At 41.0% G+C, this 20,530-nt stretch overlaps 1 protein-coding gene across 1 annotated transcript in view; it reads right to left on the bottom strand.

Annotated features, from left to right (window-relative positions):
- Positions 1 to 20,530, bottom strand: part of NEB (nebulin) — a 210,907-nt gene that overhangs the window by 96,868 nt on the left and 93,509 nt on the right. Inside the window, exons 56-66 of the mRNA XM_059726275.1 lie at positions 18,434 to 18,745; positions 17,317 to 17,520; positions 13,661 to 13,765; positions 13,454 to 13,561; positions 10,349 to 10,660; positions 8,801 to 9,004; positions 7,909 to 8,013; positions 5,278 to 5,385; positions 4,423 to 4,734; positions 2,025 to 2,228; positions 141 to 245 (exon numbers count right to left, since the gene is read on the bottom strand). Coding sequence (XP_059582258.1) covers positions 141 to 245; positions 2,025 to 2,228; positions 4,423 to 4,734; positions 5,278 to 5,385; positions 7,909 to 8,013; positions 8,801 to 9,004; positions 10,349 to 10,660; positions 13,454 to 13,561; positions 13,661 to 13,765; positions 17,317 to 17,520; positions 18,434 to 18,745 — 2,079 coding nt within the window. The remainder of the gene's footprint in view (positions 1 to 140; positions 246 to 2,024; positions 2,229 to 4,422; positions 4,735 to 5,277; positions 5,386 to 7,908; positions 8,014 to 8,800; positions 9,005 to 10,348; positions 10,661 to 13,453; positions 13,562 to 13,660; positions 13,766 to 17,316; positions 17,521 to 18,433; positions 18,746 to 20,530) is intronic.

The following is a 20,530-nucleotide window of genomic DNA, read 5'->3' as shown; positions in this document are numbered from 1 at the left end:
AAAAAAAAGAATCCTGACTTTATTAACTTAGTTGGCTATTTGGGATTATATACATGTACTACACTATAATACTGACTTAAAAGTCAGAAATGATTACATTGTACTTCTTAGTACAATTTCAGTCTTTTCCTTTTACCCACCTCACTGTAGAGTATTTGGTTGAGCTTTGCCTGCATGATTTCAGGTGTGTCAGGCATGACATGAATCATAGTCTTGTCTTTATTCCATGCTTCAGTATATAAGCGCTTAGAAAGAATAAACAAAGAGATTTCTGTTATTGCTGAGTAAAAGGGTTGTACCTGCTATTCATTTATGACATACAGTATCTGTCTAAAGCATCATGAAACTTCTCCATCCTTACTCAGGAAAAAAAACACCTAGTATAATCAAAGAGAATTTATCTGTGGAAATGTAGTCATCTTTGGTAATTGTTTACATGCCTTCAGAACAATAAATGGTTGAGGAAAGTCTAAGGTGCTTGATGAACAGAGCTTTTTCAGATCACAGTTTTTCCCTTTTAAAGGAGAAACATGTGGGAAACCAGAGGTTTCCCTGTGCAGGCTTGCTGAGTTCCAGCCTGCAAAGGGCTGCAGGGAGCAGGAAGAGGGTGAGCAGAGGCAGGGGATGCAACATGCACATGCACATGGCAGCCAGGCAGCAGAAGAGAGCAGCTCCTCCAGCTCCCTCCAGGTAAGTCTATGGGGGGCAGGGGCAAGACAGGGTGGAGTGTCCCCACATGGGGAGGAGGGCCACTGGCCGTGCATTAGTGGGGGTGGGAGGGGGAAAGAGGCACAGGCTGGCTGTTGGTGAGGTGGGGAGGGACACAGGCAACATGGCAGGGAGAGGCATGTGCCCGAGATTTCTGCACCCACGCTGGGCGCAGGGCTGCAGCCAGGCCGAACCAGCTCTGGGCAGAAGCCACGAAGCAGCGCGGGGCACAACTCCGTGCCACCACCACTGCTCATGTTACTTCCACATCTCAGCATGCTGGCATGGTGCTTCCTCCAGCACCAGGTCCTGCCCACTAGGCTGCAGAGGCAGCTCTTGCCTGGAGCCGGTGCAGCCCAGCTGCAGCCCTGCACTGTGGGCACAGAAGTCTCAGAGGGCATGTACCCCCCCACCCCTCCACTATCACCTGTGCCCCGTCTCCCTGCCTTCCCTACATACCCATTCCCTTCTTCAGACAAGCGGGGCAGGGGGGACTGGAGGCAGGGGGGCAGCTGGTTGAGAGTGAGGAGCACCAGCAGGGCTGGAAGAGCTGTGGGTCCAGAATGAGGAGCACTGGCAGGGACAGGGGCTGCGGGTTTGGAGCAAGGGACACCGCCAGGGCTCAGCAAAGCTGTGGCTTGGGAGTGAGAGGCAATGGCATGGCACATCAGGGCTACTCAGCGCCACAAAACAGCAGGGGGGACAGCTGCAGTTGGACCCACATCCTGGTGAGCAAAGCGGGCAAAGGGGGCAAAGGGTACACTGATTTTCCATGATAAAAAACCCAACATCAAATGCCAAAATGTATAGGTATTTAGAATTTATTTTATTATAGTGATTGAGGCACTGATTCCAAATTGCTTTAAAATTATAAATATATCAATAAAATATTGTGTTCAATAGATACATACATACAAACATATATATACACATATACATATACATATATATATACACATATACATATGTGTGTGTGTGTGTGTGTGTGCATGTGTGTGTGTATAATAGTGTTTCATTTTAATTGCAGAAAAACACAGATTTTTTATTTTAAAATCAGAGAATCTGTGATTATTAAACCAGGATCCCCAGGATAACCAGGAAGATGCAACATACATATGGCAAAAATATATTAAATAGCCAAACAGATGTGATACTTCCTTAATATGTCCTCATTAGTGCCTGTTAAAACATGATATAGCTGTTGCTTTGTGTATGTATCAGATGGTCTCCAAAATCTTAACATCAGCGTTGCTGATTTTCTATTTCTGATGGTTAGTAGAGTGGTATTGATATGCTACTTTTATATGAAGACTCACCTTATTCATTGTCTCCGCATTATGCTTGGCCAAGACCTGTTCTAGAGAATCAGTCACGCTAGTAAATTTGAACTGATCTGGAGGCTGACGGTATATTTTATCACTCAAGATGTCTCCAGCCCTCTTGGCTTTTTCAACATCCAGGGAACCAATTGGGACCCAACCAATTCCTCTTAGCCACTGGAGATCTGATTTGTAATAATTCTGTTAATAAATACATAAGGAATTCATCAGTTAACATCTTCAAACTAAGAACCCAGTACATAATATCAGAATTTTGTCACTACTGAACAGTTATAAAGCTGTAAGTAAAACATACAGCACATGACAAGAACAACAAAAAATATGGCTGTTCTACAGAAAATACAGATTGGGCCTGAGAGTGAAATACTGACCTACTAAAAACAAAGGAAAAATTACCATTGACTTCACCAGAACCAAGATTTCACCCACAGTATGCATCGCTGAAAAGAAATACCTTGTAAAAGAGCCATGTTTGAAACTCATCTCAAGTCTTACATTCCTAAATTAAACTTAAGAGATTCAGCCAATGCTGTCCTGTTATACTAGTAAATCCATTTGTTTTATCAGAATCCTTTTTCACACAGCTCTGCTCTGCTTTTGTCCCTTTTTTTCTCTCATTCCATTCTCTGCACTCTGTCCTTAGCTACATATGAGAATGCTCCCTTTATCTCCAGACCTTGTGCTTTCTTTCACCCTCCCTTCCACAACCTGCCATTTACTATGTTTTGTGCTTATTCTTTTGAGCCAGGTTTTCTCCAGTTAAAACATTATTATGACATTACTTATTCTATTTCTCAACTTTAGCTTTAGTGATAGTACTGGAAGTGCTTGAGGATTAGCAATTTTGCTTTGCTGAAGGTATGTATTATCTTTATTCCTGGTATTTTTATATACATAGGTTTAAGTTTACCTGTCACTAGTTTCACTTCTAATTCCTCGTTCATATAAAAACCAAATCAAAAAGCAAACCTTAGACGAAAACCCTGCATTTCATCTGGATTCGCATCAAAGCCATGAGTAATTAAAGTGGCAGATTCTATTCCACTTATTGGACGTCTAAGTTGACTTAGGAACCTAAAGCTAGAAACAGATGTCACTAAATGAAGCAGATCAGATGTGTAGTGATGTGCTGTGGCACAGCTGATCCACTTCATTTGGGCAAAACATGTCACCCCTTGACCCTGTGACCCCTGTTGATGGTGTGGGACAATGGGCCTTGTGTTCTCCTGAGGCTTGAGTGGCTCTGTCTTATAAACCCCTCAAATTCCCAAACAGAACTGGACCTCTCAAGCCACCTGCCTGGCTCTCCCTTCTTACCCAGACCCATTCCTGGGAATTCTGGGGATGCACCTGAGTAAGCAGGAAATGTGGGGCTTTCCCCTCAAGGCATGTGGGGCTTTCCCCTCTTGAGTACCCACAAATTCTGGGGGAGGTCTGGGTAAGCAGATCCAGTGTTTCCAGTGTACAGGACAATGGGGATTCCACAGGTCCCATGTCTCCACACAACAACACATGTAGGCTTTCCCCATTTACAGAGATCCCAAGGCATGTCTCCATAAGTGGGGAACCTCAACTTCCCTGTTTATAGAGAGGTGCTCCAATATTTCCCAGAGTGGCTCTCTGTAACAGGGAAAAGCCAGGCAGGTGTTCTGGAGGACCCTCAAGCCCACCACAGAGCTAACAGACATCTGTAGAAATAAAGCAACAGAATTTATCATTATGTCTTATTGTGCCACTGATGTGGCAAGACAAAGGGTAGGGACATCTATCTGCTCAACACTTATGCTGTCATAAAAATGTTTATAGGGGCACAAATGCAATGTCAAGCAACGTCTGTTCCTACCCTCTGTGTAATTCTATTCCATCTCTGAAAATGTCTGAATGCATCTACCATCACATGACCCTTAATGCTGAATCACAAAAAGACAGCAAGGAGGAGAAGAATGTGTATTCACTTATTATGTATTAATAGTGTTTCAGGTACTCTGGGTGGAACAGACTTGCACTTGGGCCTAAATCCACTTGCATGTCTAATTGGTGGAACATAATCTGACCCTAAGAATTAAATACAGTTTCAAAACTAAATCATAAATCAGGTCAGATTTGATTAAATTTCAACAAGCAGTCAAGTCTTTAAATGGATATGATCTGACATTCATTTTGATGCAAAATCTGAAAAGCAAGTGAGATTCACCATGTTTGAGATTTTACCTGGAAAATTTCCTCCACTGCTATGCCTTTTGTCATCTAAGTACACTATCTAGTGCATTCCTCTCCCAGAATGGAAATAGAAAAGGTACCCACATCACTTCATACATTTATCTCAAGATAAAATAAGGCTTGCTGAATATATTTATATGCATAAGGTACTCACATCACTCTGTAGATCATAAGCTTTCCTAGCTTGGATGACATCATTCTGATCTGGCAGACAGGTCCATTCATGTAAAGGATGTCTATAATCAACATCGCTGACCAGCTCCTGACCTTTCTTGGCCACAACAACTGACAGCATGTCCACCGGGCTGCTATACTTGGTCTTCCACTTCTCAAAGTCTTTCTTGTATTCCCTGTCACTCTGGATCTTGGCTACGTGCATTGACCACATCATCTTGGGGTCATCCTCTACGTTGCGGGCTCCAATGTGGTGACCAACCTGCTTCCGATACCCTTCTTTGTATTTGTACTAAAATAAAAATCAAAACAGTATACTCCTTTAACAAAAAAACACTGTAATTATTCATTTAAAATAGCTCTGACAATAAACTCTCCACAATTATTTATAATCTATAACTCTTGGGATGCTTTCAAGGTACTTTATTGAAGTAATGGCATGAGCTTACACACTTAACATCCTTTCTATGGATTAGATCTGTGAATGAAGTGAGTGACAAGCAGGATGAGATAGAATGAATTTAAAAATTTAGCTTTTTGCAATAATTGTGATATGTATATACTATATTCAAGAGCTAGAGAATTCGTTAATGAAACATGATTCTTTGGTTAAAATTGTGCAGTTTGAGAGATCTTTATTTTGTGCCTATGAATCTAAATCAATATTTTCATATGTCCCTATATTTATGCTTAACTTTCAACTTTCATTTACAACAATTTTATTAGATAAATCTTCATTGGTTAATCAATAGGCATTTTGGAGAATCTGAATAATGATTTACAGAATACAAAGATTCACAGTCAGCCTACAAAGAAACAGAAAGTAATTTCTTACATCACTAGCAATCTCTCTGGACGCTTTGGCAGCCTTGATGGGGATAGCATCACTTCGCAAATCATAACCTTTCTTCTTTGCCTCTTCCATGGCAAGTTTATACAGACTCTGGAAATAGAAATGAAAACAGTTAAAACGCAGTAGGTTCCCTATGTTGCATTCTATGCAAAGCTATTTGATCAAAATAAGAGAGAATAATTATGTGCTGACTTATTCAGATGTAACTTGGTTTAATTTTCTTAGGTAAAGTGTTAGCAAATTAGCTGTTATAATATTAAGACAATTGAAGATCTGGGCCAATGAGGGTGCCATTTGTCTATTTCAGTGGTTCTCAACTTTTTTGGCCTTGAGGCACCACTTACTGGACACATCTCCGCAATTTTTGCGTGATGTCCAGTTTCAAAAATTAAGTTGTATATTACAGTGCTTACCTCTTTGCTAGGGATCAGGCAGGGGCCAGGTAGGCAATGAGCCCAGGCAGAGACAAGCCTGAGCCTGCACTTATTTGCTTATCTCCTCACACCTCACTTACCTCCTGACATATCCCTAAACCCTAATTAATAGATTCATAGATGTTAGGGTTGGAAGGGACCTCAGTAGGTCATCGAGTCCTGGGCAGGAAAGAGGGCTGGGGTCAGATGACCCTGGCTAGGTGCTTGTCCAGTCTCCTCTAGAACACTCCCAGGGTAGAGGAGAGCACCACTTCCCCTGGAAGCCCATTCCAGATTCTGGCAACCACTTACTGTAAACAAGTTCTTTCTAATGTCCAACCTAAATCTGCTCTCCATCACTTTGAGGCCATTGTTCCTAGTTACTCTAGGGGGTGCCCTAGTAAATAGAGCATCTCCTATTCCCTGCTGCCCTCACCTGATGAATTTATAGGCAGCCACATGATCATCTCTCAGCCTTCTCTTGCAAAGGCTGAAGAGATCTAGGTCCCTCAGTCTTTCTTCATAGGGCCTTGAGTCTCACCCTGCCTGCAGGCCTCTGACCTATGAGTGGCACTCCTCTTGACCCTCTCAAGAATCTCCATATCCCTCTTGAAGTGCAGTACCCAAAACTGGATGCACTACTCCAACTGCAGCCTGACCAGTGCTGCAGAGGGGAAGCATCAACTCCTTGGACCTGTTCATCATGCATCTGCTAACGCATGATAAAGTGCAGTTAGCCTTGTTGGTCACTTCATCACATTGATGACTCATGTTCATCTTGGAGTCATAGTTGACTCCAAGATCCCTTTCTGCTGCTGTGCTGCTGAGAAGGTCATCCCCCAGCCTGTAAGTGTGTTGGTGGTTCCTTTTTTGCCCAGGTGCAGCCCTTTGCACTTATCTTTGTTGAACTGCATCCTATTTTATTCTGCTCATTTTTCCAATCTGTCCAGATCTGTCTGGATCCATTCCCTACCTTCTGCTGTATTAACTTTGCCCCATAATTTGGTAACATCTGTGAACTTGGACAGGGTGCTCTCCGCACCCTCGTCCAAGTCACTGATGAAGACATTGAACAGCACCGATCCATGGACTGAGCGTTGTGGGACTCCACTGCCCACATCTTTTCCAGGTTGATATTGACCCATCCACCATTCTAATTGAGAATCACTAATCTATCTCTTTCTTTGGCAAACATACAGTTCAATAGAAATTTTAAAATACACTTTTAGTGACTACTCCTCCACTATACATTGATGAAAACTTAGTTTCCAAAACAACCTCTCACTGATGTTTCAATATTTGTCCTCACTGACCACATCTCCAAATGCAGAGATGTGCACTTGTTGTAGCACAAAAAGTACAGGCAGAAATTTGTGCTGCTACTTCTGGCACACCTGCATGTGTGCTGCGGTGTGAGGCAAAATGCCCACTTTGGACAAAATGCCCATTCCCCACTTCTCCCAGCTCCCAGTGTGTTGGAGGAGCCAGGATGGACCTAGAGGAGGGAGATGCTCTGGTTGGCAGCCAAAGTGTCTTCCTAGATGACCCAACCTCCAGTTGCTCCAGCACACGCTTTTACTTCCATTCTTTTTTATACCGGAAGTTCCCAGTATCAAATTTTGGCACTGAGCTCCAAATTTGCAGCAAAGGACACAGTTGCACATGAGTCATGTGCTGTCTGTGGTGCCTCAAACTGCATGTGCATGTTCATCTGAACACACCCACTTATGCTGTACAGTAGACCTTAGTTTTTAGAAGTCAAGTTAGAAACAATTTATTTGATATTTTCAAATGTGAGAATTAATTTTAAATCTTTTCAGGATTAATTACCCGCAACAAGATGGGAAATCAACAGTTCCCTGGGAAACACGCAGTATTTCATAGGATCAGGTCTTAATAAAGATTCCTGCTGTAGATGTTTAACTCACGACAGTGAATACTTACTGGTAAGATCAGTCCCACTAATGTTAATGGGACCATTTTTTGAACACTGTTTACTTACATGACTCAAGGTTCCACAATCGGGCTCAAGGGTGACTGTCCAGATAGAACATTTTTATGTCAATCATTTGGGGTAAATGTAGGTGGCAAATTAAAAAAAGAATATATATTCCAAGCTTATATGTGTGGAGCAACTGTGACACAACAATATTAAATTTAGATATTTAAAACACTCTGATGATAGAAACTGATTGGTCACCTGACTGTAGTTGAGCTTGTTCTGTCTTGCCAATGTAATCTCTGGCGTGTCAGGCATAATGTGGATTTGAATCTTATCTTTATCCCAGGCTTCAGTATACAAACGCTGCAAGTAACAGAAAGCATATTAAACCAATAGGAATAAAGAACATGGTGCTGTACATTTGAAGAGTTCATAAACCACAAAGAATTTTTTTTTAATTACTTTAAATTCTGACCAACATAGTCTTAATTATTCTAGAAAAAGGAGTTTCTACATCCTCTTCTTTGTACTGTTTCCTTCTAAGTTAAGATTCTGGAAGGGCTTACATTTAAAAAAAGGATGCCCAGTTTGCAGGTTTTCCACTGAAGGCTATTCCTATACACAAAAGTCTATATTTTATATGCAAAGGGTCAGATTCAAAGATGAAGACTCCTTATTACTTCACTGGGGTTTAGATCAGGCCCTCAGGTCAATACAAGTTCATTGGTTTCCAATATTATATTTTAAGGTGTAGAATTATTTTAATGTATGGAATTTTATATTATATTCCAGTTATTTTATTAATTCAGGGAATCATAGAGAAGTAGTGCTGGAACGGACCTTGAGAGGTCAGCTAATCCAGCCCCCTGCCTGGATTTATATCAAACCATCATATACAAATCCACTGTCTAACCTCTTAGCAAATCTACATAGTCAACCCTGACACAACACAAGACATAGCACCCTAACCTGACACAGGTAAAGCACATGCTACAGCTAACTGATTATATTGCTCATTGATAAATAATAATCAAAGAGCACGAATACATATTTTGGTAAAAAACAAATTAATTGCTGATTAGGCAAGAATGGAATTTGTTGCCATTAATGGTTTGTAGTATTGATATCTTGCACAAAACCTAAAACTCACCTTATTCATTGTTTCTGCATTCTGCTTGGCCAAGACCTGTTCTAGAGAATCAGTCACGCTAGTAAATTTGAATTTGTCTGGAGGCTGACGGTATAATTTATCACTCAAGATCTCTCCAGCCTTCTTGGCTTTTTCAACATCCAGGGAACCAATGGGGACCCAACCAATGCCTCTCAGCCATTGCAGATCTGATTTATAGGTGTTCTGTTACAAATACAAATGACATGGTTTAGTTAGTCTTTCAAGTTAAACATCTCACAACATCTTGTACAACCAGTGCTCCAGCTCTGTAGGCGGAGAACTCCCTTGCCTTCCTTTTTGCTGCTGCCCTCAGCCATCCAACCATGACACAGATTCAGATTATCCTGCCCCCACCTTCTTTGTATATCCCCCATTCTCAAAACCATGAGGCAAAAGCTTGAGAGAAAATATGGAGTTTCCACAATTCTTGAAAGCTGACAGACTTGAATTGATAATAATGTGAATTCCATACTGTCTCCTTGAGCTGTGAGTTCAGGTACTGAAGTGGGAGAATGGAAGCCTAGGCACAGCTTTCAGAAGAAGAACAAAGAAACAAATCCATCATTTCACTAACACCGCTATTTACACAGTTTACTAGGCTACCACCTCAGATGGACAAAGGAGTCAATCACAGGTGGATCTAGAATTCTGAAAAGGGGAGTGCAGATGATGTGGCACATCACACAACACATTATGAAACAACATATTTTTCTCCAATGAAAGGGAAATTAGATGCGATACTAATCTGCTAAGGAACTAGCACTATATATTTTATTTAAAATCAAAACAAAAACAGATATAACTATTAAAATGTTCATTAATTTGCTAGATGATATATAAAGTTTAGAAAAACACTACAAACCAGGCAAAAAATAGTAAAAATAATAAAATATATTGTATTAATAGTCCTGTAGTCATTATAGCTAATTGTATTTTCTTAATCAGATTCATAAAACAAAATCTAGACTTCTTGAGCCTCCTGACAATGCTTCCAACATGTCACTGTCACTAATTTCTACACCTGAGTTAATATTACTACACCCGAGTTAAAGTTTTTAGTTAGAGTTTGGTTGGAGCAGCAATCAAACAGGGTTGCAACTGCATCACTGCACCCTCCCTGGATCCGCCCCCAGAGCCAATAGATCTCTAGAATTTGTAGCGCCACTGACAATAGCCCACTAGTTTCCTGATGCCTTTATGGTGTACAGGTAAAATAATTTTGGAGTACATCTTTGTGACAGACATGTGCATTTTCCTTTCAAAGCCTCAGTGAAGCTCGTCTTATTACAAAACAGAACTACATGTTAACAATGATTTCAGATGCTTGGTCAAAGAAAAAGAGAGGGATTACTCCTTAAGCTCTTTCAAACAACACTCACATCACTCAGCAAACCAGTATGCAGCAAAACTCCTTGCAGCATAAATTTTCAGAAGCACACCCTTTAATTTATCCCATCCATTGAACCAAAGCTACAGTAAAAAAAGCACAATGAGATTTACAAAGTCTGAAGAAAAAGATCAACTTACATCACTCTGAAGGTCATAGGCCATTTTAGCATGGATGACATCATTCTGGTCTGGCAGACATGTCCACTGGTGCAGAGGATGTCTATAATCAATATCGCTGACCAGCTCCTGACCTTTCTTGGCCACAACAACTGACAGCATGTCCACTGGGGTGCTATACTTGGTCTTCCACTTCTCAAAGTCTTTCTTGTATTCCCTGTCACTCTGGATCTTGGCTACGTGCATTGACCACATCATCTTGGGGTCATCCTCTATGTTGCGGGCTCCAATGTGGTGACCAACCTGCTTCCGATACCCTTCTTTGTATTTGTACTAAAATAAAAATCAAAACAGTATACTGCTTTAACAAAAAACACTGTAATTATTAATTTAAAATAGCTCTGACAATAAACTCTCCAAGATTATTTATGATCTATAACTCTCAGGATGCTTCTAAGGTACTTTATTGAAGTAATGGCATGAGCTTACACACCTAACATCCTTTCTATGGATTAAGCCTCTGAATGGAATTTCTGATAAACTTCTTTGCTTCTATACTGTACAACAAATATATAAATAAAATCAACAAGTTTCAGCTTAGCTTCTTTATCTGATAAGAAACTTTCCTTAAGTAGCCAATTACAGTACTCAGAAATTTTCATTGCAAGGCAAGAACATCAAGGTCTTTATGTGAACACAGATCCAGTTCAGGACATTTAATTTTTGATCGTTAATATATTTGTATGACTCTACTAGATCTTGTCTCCAACCTTCCAGAAGGTGCACTGACCTCCAGATTACTGGCTCCTCTGGGGTAAAAGATGGTCTTCCATTTCTCCCTCATATTATTTTTATGAAATAAAATTTGAAGGGTCTAGGGCTTATCTCAATGCACAACAGAAAATTTATAAGATCAAGAAAATGTACACAGGCACAAGAAATTCATTTCATACCAAACTTTATCCATCAGTAACAGTCTCCACATGGTTAGGATGTTCTTAAAAACATACTACTACTTCATTGGCAATTTTACAGAAACAACACAAAAAGTATAACGATAGGTTGGGGACCTGCCAAATTTTCAGTGGAACAGGGCTGCACACCACCTACTTAAGTTTTGCAGGTTCCCCAGCATACCCTCTTTTTCCCCCCACCAACTGGTAGAGGGACCCCACTGCTCACTCCTCATCAGCAGGGAGGCAAAAACCGTGATTTTAAATATGGTGCCATTTTTGCCTCCTGGCCAATCAGCTGGTCAGTAGCAGGACAGGGTGTGTGGAGGAACCTTTAATTACAAAATTAAAGGAGATGCTGTGCAGCCCACTTCCACCATGAATTCAGTAGGTTCCTACTGATAGGGCTAATAAACACAACTCTGGAGGGATCAACAGAAAAAAATATATAAACTCAAACTAAACTTGTTATCTAGGAATGCATATATAGATCTTCTTTTCTGTCATATTGAATGAAATAGTTTGAATGTTTGTGATGGCTGCCCATTAGCCAGTTTCAGGAAGAAGATAAGATTTATCTCCTTATCTAGGTCATTGTTTTTGGACTACGTGCAAAAGGTCCTGACTTTGCTCAAAGTCTTAACTTTTGAATTTTATCTTTAGAAGTCTTTTACAAAAAGAACCTAACAATGATCTTTTAAGCAAATATCCTAAGTTCCGAGAGATCAAACCCTAGGGCCTTTTGGAAAAATTAGTAAGAAAAGGTCACTTGCAGTGATATGGAAGTTCCCCAAAAGTAATTAAAATGATTAACAAAAGAAACTAATTACTAAGCAAAAGAATCTGTTGAGTAAGATCCGAGCCCAAATTTGGGGGTAATGACAGGTTTGAGTAGGAGTGGCCCAAGACGGCAGCTCACTCAATAAAAACTGTAACCTACAGTCCCAATTTGGAGGTAAACTCACTTGCAGAACAACGAAGGAAGAATCGCAAGTGTAGGCCAGATCAGACTGATCAGACTGAACCACCCTCTCCGTGAACACGAATCTCTTAGTTCACGCTGAAGCTGTGGAGCACCCGAAAGGGACTGAAGGAAGGGGACTTAGTCCTATCAGTATTGAGGCCAGCCCATTGAATCGTATTGCTGAGACAAGCCCATTGAACCGTACTACTGAGGCCAACCCATTAAATTGTACTACTGAGGAATGAAACCGTATTTAGGTGTTTGGCTTCTCGGAATTCTAAGATTGTAAGTATATTATGAAAATAACAGTATTGATTCAAATTTAACTTTTAGTTGTAATTGTAGTTGTTTTTGTAATACTAATTCTTATAGCATTGTTTGGGAAGGAAGTGCATTCGGAGCATTGTTTCTGATATACGTAGTTATTGTGTTCTTAATGTTTGTGGTGTTTCTTAAAGCTAAGCAGTGTTATATACGTAGCAAAGAATTTTAAAATAAAATTGTGCTGTATGAATTAAGTGTGTAATCATTGTGAAATCGTGCAATCAACTAACTACTCCCCCAGCCAGTGCATCAAAACGAATCAGTAAATTGTGTGGGATCTTCTCTATTCCATAACCCACTAGAGACATTTTCCTCTGGTTATTGTCAGGAAAATCTAGCAGCCCTTGGAATGAGTAATACTTCCTATGACTAAGGATAAGTCATCAAATATTGTTGTATTGCCTCATCCTTTAGTCCAGACCAAAGTGCTGAATGGCTTTGCATGAAATCTGGGCATTGACAAAACTATATACATACCTATTTTCAAATAACAGCCTTAGTTAAAAGTATATGCTACTGGGAAAATTACAACTGACAGGTAATGAGAGGTTACAGAATAACAGAAAGATTAATGAAACAAAGTATTGAGAAAAATTTGACAGTAAGGTCTACTAAAATTAAAACTGAACGAAAAGCACTTCATTTCTCATGGGTCTCAGATTATCCAATAAAAACTCTCCAAAATGTACAACTGAATTTGGTAAGCTCTATCCACAGATAACTGATTGAAAGAACTAAAGAAAATGCAGGAGATAAATTATTCTGTGTGCATTGGTACTCATGATTTGAATGATGCTTTGCTTGATCTATTTGTATTAATGAGTTAGGCATTAATTATGCACTGTCAAGTTGAGATCTTTAGAAGTATAAAAAGCATTTACTTACATCACTAGCAATATCTCTAGAAGCCCTTGCTGCCTTGATGGGTATGGCATCTACCCGGAGATCATAGCCTTTCTTCTTGTCCTCGTCCATGGCAAGCCTGTACAGTTTCTAAAGATATCACAAATATTCGTTAACTATTTCAAGGAAGGCATTTTTACACCTAAATTGAATATCCACTGGCTTTTAATATTCAAGCCACCCATTTACCTGACTATAATTCAATTTGTTTTGTTGGGCCAGTAAGATCTCTGGGGTGTCTGGCATGATATGAATGCTGGTCTTATCTTTATTCCAAGCCTCTACATACGCACGCTGAAAAGCAAAAAATAAGTGAGATAAGATGGTAGAGTCAGAGAGATCTCTGTAGTTAGCACAATGAAAGATAATTCTAGCTGAATAAGCACAGACAAGATCAACAATATTTAATATTTCATGCAGCCAAGAGTAACAATCCCTAAACTAAAATGAGAGCTGAATTGCTCATCTGCACTGTCCTGGAGAACCACGGCCACTGGATGCTTCTAGTTGGCAAATGAAAGGCTCCCTCTCCTAGTTCAGTGGAATCTTTTAAGTTAAATGCAGTGGAAGCTAGATTCTTAACCTACCAGCCAATATGAAGGCCTGTAAACAAGCTGTAATCTTGCATATTAAATACCAGCAAATAAGATACAAACATTATTTTTAAAAGGCAGAATATAGAAAAAAACATTTTTCCAGAGTCCTAGCCTACAGCTGGTCTTTCAAGGACAGGTTGCAATGCACAATTGCTATACCAGAGAGAAGCTGACAGCCAACAGCAGGGATGGAGTCTGGGGGTAACCTTCTTAGAACTGTTCTCATATGGCCAGCAGTTTTTGGGTGCTCAGTCAAAAAATGTATGCCAATATGCAAGTGGCTATAGAAAGGTTAACACTGTATTCTGTCTGTCCTGCTTGTTTTCCCACAGAAAACCTGGCAGTCATGCTGCAGTACAGTGTCTCCATGCTTCTATCCTAGTAAAGAAAAATCACGTTCTTGTTTTAAGACAAGCACCCTAATTTCTGAGGGTTGATTTTTGGGGAAAAGGTGAATGCGGTACATGAGTAAATATAGTATAATTGCAGTAAACAACTGTTCAAGATTTTGGAGATGTTTCAGCTGGCTGCTGAAGCTTTCAGATAAAGGATGCCATTTCTTCACTGAGCTGCATAGGATTACAGCTGTGTTCCAGCTGCCTGGAGAAGTGGAATTATCTGAAGTAAAAGCCACAGCACCCAAGTGGCTCATCCTTAATGCAGAAACTCTCTGCAAGCAAATCAGGCTGAGATCGATTCACATATAAAAATAAAAAGACATATTTTTCAGATATGTGGGGAGCTGGAGGAAAAGCAGGGGCAACGTTGGACCCCTGCTGAACCAGATGGGGCAACTGACAACTGACGCCCAGGAAAAAGCCAACCTATTAAATAGGTACTTTGCATCGGTCTTTCATCAGTCCCATGGGGCGCCCATGCCCGCTATGGGACAGGGAAGTCCGAGTGAGGGTGATCCCCTGCCCTCCACTAATGCTGACTTCGTGAAGGAACATCTTGAGAAGCTGGATACCTTCAAGTCAGCCGGCCCTGACAATCTTCACCCCAGGGTACTCACGGAGCTGGTGAGCATCATAGCCCAGCCTCTAGCACGGATCTTTGAAAACTCTTGGCGCTCTGGTGTAGTGCCTGAAGACTGGAAGAAGGCCAATGTGGCGCCTATCTTCAAGAAAGGGAGGAAAGTGGATCCAGCTAACTATAGGCCCATTAGCCTGACTTCTATCCCGGGGAAGATCTTAGAAAAGTTTATTAAACAGGCCATCCTTAATGGACTGGCCGACGCCAACATCTTAAGGGATAGCCAGCACGGGTTTGTTGCGGGTAGGTCTTGCTTGACTAATCTCATTTCCTTCTACGAGCAGGTGACCTATCACCTGGACAAGGGAGAAGAGATTGATGTCATATATCTTGACTTCAAAAAAGACTTCGATCTGGTGTCCCATGATCACCTCTTGAAGAAACTGGCCAATTGTGGCCTTGGGTACACCACGATCCACTGGCTGGAAAATTGGCTCTGTGGTCGGACCCAGAGGGTAGTAATTGATGGAAGTCACTCATCATGGTGTCCTGTGACCAGTGGAGTCCCCCAAGGCTCTGTCGTTGGACCCATACTGCTCAACATCTTCATTAAGATGTGGACACTGGAGTCAGAAGCGGACTGGCCAAGTTCGCCGATGACAGCAAACTTTGGAGCAAAGCATCCACACCAGAAGACAGGCGGGTGATCCAGGCTGACCTGGACAGGCTCAGCAAGTGGGCGGATGAGAATCTGATGGTGTTCAACGCCGATAAATGCAAGGTTCTCCACCTTGGGAAGAAAAACCCGCAGCATCCTTATAGGCTCGGCAGTGCTATGTTGGTTAGCACTATGGAAGGAAGAGACTTGGGGGTCATCATTGACCACAAGATGAACATGAGCCTGCAATGCGATGCTGCGGCTAGTAAAGCGACCAAAACGCTGGCTTGCATCCATAGATGCTTCTCAAGCAAATCCCGGGATGTTGTTCTCCCCTTGTACTCGGCCTTAGTGAGGCCGCAGCTGGAGTACTGCATCCAGTTTTGGGCTCCACAATTCAAAAAGGATGTGGAGAAGCTTGAGAGAGTCCAGAGAAGAGCCACGCGCATGATCAGAGGTCAGGGAAACAGACCCTACGATGACAAGCTGAGAGCCCTAGGGCTCTTTAGCCTGGAAAAGCGCAGGCTCAGGGGTGATCTGATGGCCACCTATAAATTTATCAGGGGTGACCACCAGTATCTGGGGGAACGTTTGTTCACCAGAGCACCCCAAGGGATGATGACTAGGTTGAATGGTCATAAACTACTACAAGACCGTTTCAGGCTGGACATAAAGAAGAATTTCTTTACTGTCCGAGCCCCCAAGGTCTGGAACAGCCTGCCACCGGAGGTGGTTCAAGCACCTACATTGAACACCTTCAAGAGCAAACTGGATGCTTATCTTGCTGGGATCCTATGACCCCAGCTGACTTCCTGCCCTTCAGGCAGGGGGCTGGACTCGATGATCTTCCGAGGTCCCTTCTAGCCCTAATGTCTATGAAATCTATGAAATCTATGAAAATGTCACTACCAGGATTAAACCTGGCATTATCTGGATTAAGATGAAATAAATAAAACAAGCATGATGAGCCACAAAAAGAAAATTGCCCATAATTTTTGCAAGGATAGTTTAACTTTGCTTCTTTGTAGTAATGCATTATAATAGGATATAAAATACAATGAAAGAAAAATAAAGAAGTCTCAATAATACTGCAATCTTTGCAGTCCTTGCTCTTTGATCAGAGAGATACTCAGATGATAAGAGATAAAGAGGTGATGCAGTGAAAATAAAGAAATGGAAATTAACAAGGATTTATTGAAACTTGAAAAGTCACAGAGGATTTATATATCTTTATTAGTTATCTGTTGGACACCCTCCTGCTCAATGTTAATGACCACACATATAGATGCAACACCTTTTGAAAATGAAACACGGGGCTTAATTCTAACTAAAAACTGTTTAATAACAACATCAATATAATTATGAACTTTGCAGCCAATTACTTGTTCATGGATGTTTTACTTTAAGCACAAGCAACAGTTGCATTTATTGTAAAAATGTAATTTAAATAAGGGAAAGAAAAACTCCAGATGCACAACAATAATTTTCAGATACAAAGCAAACAAATAAAAACCTTTAGGTGAAAAATCTTACTATGACTATCCTATTTGCTTTAAAAAAAGGAGATACTAACATTCAGGCTGCTTATGGAATATATATATTAATAGAAAACTCACCTGGTTTATAATATCAGAATTGTGCTTTGCCAGGACCATTGGCATAGAATCAAGAAGGCTAGTAAACTTAAGAGTGTCTGGGTGTTGCCGGTACTTATGGTCACTCAAGATGAGCGATGCTCTCTTATTCTTCTCATCTTCCAGCGAGCCACTAGGGGACCACCCAATCCCTCTCAGCCACTCTAGGTCTGACCTATATGCAAGCTGAAAAAAGATACAGAGAGATTAGTAAATTCAGCATCAATGAAGGATTTTCATGTACATCAGAGAACAGACAGAGGTCATCCCTTACAGCTCTCCAATGGGGTTAGTTCAGCACTGGCAAACCTTATAAAACTAAAGATGGACTCTGCCTATACAATTACTCTAGAAAAATCTACCACCTTTCCTTGCTATTTCTGTCTTAGCTTCCTCAGGGAGGAGGTTCACCAGCAAATGGTACAGATAATTATAACAGGTCCAAACCCTATTTCATCACCAAAGGGCCTAACTGGCAAGAGTGATCCTACCCTGCCTGAGTCCATGAAAAACTTCTAATGTAAAAAATTGCTCATTGAACACAAAAAAAAGGTAGATCCTCCTCCTCCCAACTCCTTTTTGTGACTTTTGATCTTCAAACTAAGATGAAGGTATGTTACAAACGTTCACTGGCTAATGGTTTATAGAGACTTGACCAAGAGGGAATAGGATAGCACAAATGTGCTTTACGGGTGAAACTGGACCATAATATCACAATCTCACTTCTTCCGTTCCCCTCAATATTCAGGTATGTCACTTAAATAATCAATGTAGGACTGGCAACCATGCAACTGAGATTGCCTTGCTCAGAATCAGAAGCATTCAATCAAGGTGCTTTACCCCCAGGTAGTTCAAAAGGATACCAGAATTTTGTCACAAACTGTGAATTACTAAATGTGAAATAGATAGCCAGTTTTCAGGTTCACTTCTATTGCCACAGTTTTCAAAAATACTCATCAAGCCACTGTATAGGAGCAAAAATCCCCACAGAACAACTATTCAAACACATATCCTTTAATTTATCCCACCCATTGAACCAAAACTACAGTAAAAAAAGCACAATGAGATTTACAAAGTCTGAAGAAAAAGATCAACTTACATCACTCTGAAGGTCATAAGCCTTTTTAGCATGGATCACATCATTCTGGTCTGGCAGACATGTCCACTGGTGCAGAGGATGTCTATAATCAACATCGCTGACCAGCTCCTGACCTTTCTTGGCCACAACAACTGACAGCATGTCCACTGGGGTGCTATACTTGGTCTTCCACTTCTCAAAGTCTTTCTTGTACTCCCTGTCACTCTGGATCTTGGCTACATGCATTGACCACATCATCTTGGGATCATCCTTTATGTTGCGGGCTCCAATGTGATGTCCCAGTTGCTTGCGATATCCTTCCTTGTATCTGTACTGTAAGAGAAAAAAATAAATTAAATTAAATTTAGCTGTATTAATTGTTAAGAAAACATCCTAAAATTATGTTACACCAGTTTCTCAGAGGACTTCAGTGCTAGCTAAGAATTAAAAGCCTTACACCCAAAGAAAGTTCCATTCTGCAAATTTGGGTTCTGACTGCTAGGACATTGGGATGACACTGCACTACTATCTGTCTCTCCCACTTCCCAGCACACATACCAACAGCCAAGCTATTGGCTATTCTGTGGTGGAGAACAGTATACTTCTCTCTCTTTTTTATTATTATGTTTATTATTTGATTTTTCAAAGGTCTAGGGCTCTTCTCAATGTGTAAAAGGAAGCTTTTGAAATCTTTGGAAAGCTTCACAGAAGGGGAAACTCATTTCTCATCAATAATATCTTGGACTAACAGTCTCCATAAAGTTCTGATGGTCTTACACAAAGACTGTTATTGGCAATTGGACACTGCAAGGCAGAAAATTATAAATGATTGGGCCAGTTAAACAAGTCTAGCTGAAAGAATCATTAGAAAGTGTTGCTGAACGAGTATCGAACTTAGTTAACTGCTGATATTGCATAGGCCTTCAACACAGACCTTGGCTTGGCTCTTCCTGCAATTTTTGATGGACAAAGAAAGCTGACAGTCTGAGAGGAAAGAGTTTTCTGTATGACTGGGGATAAGTCACCACAAGTTGTTCTTGTGCCTCCTCCTCTTGTCCAGACTAAGCCTTTTAAGGCCTTTGCAAGAAGTCTACTCAGTTACAGGACCACGCTCATTTGTTTTCAAGACCAGTTTCAATTAAATCAGGCAAAGAGCAGATGGTCTGATTAGGACTGGTGGGCCCTAAACTGCAACAAAAACTTAATTCAGCTAGAGCTCCTGAGCAACAATTACTACAACATGATGGACGGCAGTTTGAATTAACAGGGGAGAAAGAGGACTTTATTTTCCAAATACCTCAACACATCAAAGACAACAGAAATCTGGCATTGCCCATGAAATCTAGGCAATGCCTGCAAATCCACAAAAGCCACAGAAAAAAACCCCCAAACTTATGGAAAATAAAATGCTGGCTCCTCAGAGGGAGCCAACAGCCCTCAGTGTGCTGTGGAAGCCCAGTGCGGGGGCGGGACGGGGGTGCTGCCCACTCAAAGGGCTGCAAGCAAGATGGCTGCCACCCCTGCACCTCGCCACTGATTGTCTGCAAGGGCTGCCTGTCATGTGGCCCTGACCCTACCCACCAATTAGCAGTGAGGGCTGTGGCAGCACGATGGACAGCCGCTGCAATCAATCAGCAGTGAGGGGCAGGGCTAATGTGTTCTGCCTGTGAAATTGCTCTCTGGGCCCATGTTCTCTGGGCCTGTGAAATTCAGAGGCAGCCCCTGAGATTTAGATAGGTCCCTTCCTTTAGGACTATGCCACTTGCACCAGCTTCTATTCTTGAAAGCTCTGTTGCTTGATAATAATAAAGGATATAGTATTGGAATTTCAAGAAGAACCTACTTTGACTCAGCAGAAAGATCAGAACCACCCAGGAAACCAATATGACTATGTGAGGAGCTTCTTAGCTACCTCAGCATCAACAGAAAAATATTCAGTTACTGAAAGGGAGGGTGAGTAGGACATACACCAAAGAATTGAAAGAACTTGCAGAGGCAAAACCAAGAAAGCAAAAAAAAATTTTCATTTAATTAAAAATTCAATACACCTAGTAAGGAAGATAAAAGAGAACTAGTAGGTATTCTATGCATATGTCACACAGGAAAAACAGACCACTA

The sequence above is a fragment of the Alligator mississippiensis genome, chromosome 4 (assembly GCF_030867095.1).
Source record: "Alligator mississippiensis isolate rAllMis1 chromosome 4, rAllMis1, whole genome shotgun sequence".
NCBI classification, from domain to species: Eukaryota; Metazoa; Chordata; order Crocodylia; family Alligatoridae; genus Alligator; species Alligator mississippiensis.
The sequence above is the reverse complement of the archived record's forward strand: the minus strand, read 5'-3'. Positions and strand labels throughout refer to the sequence as shown.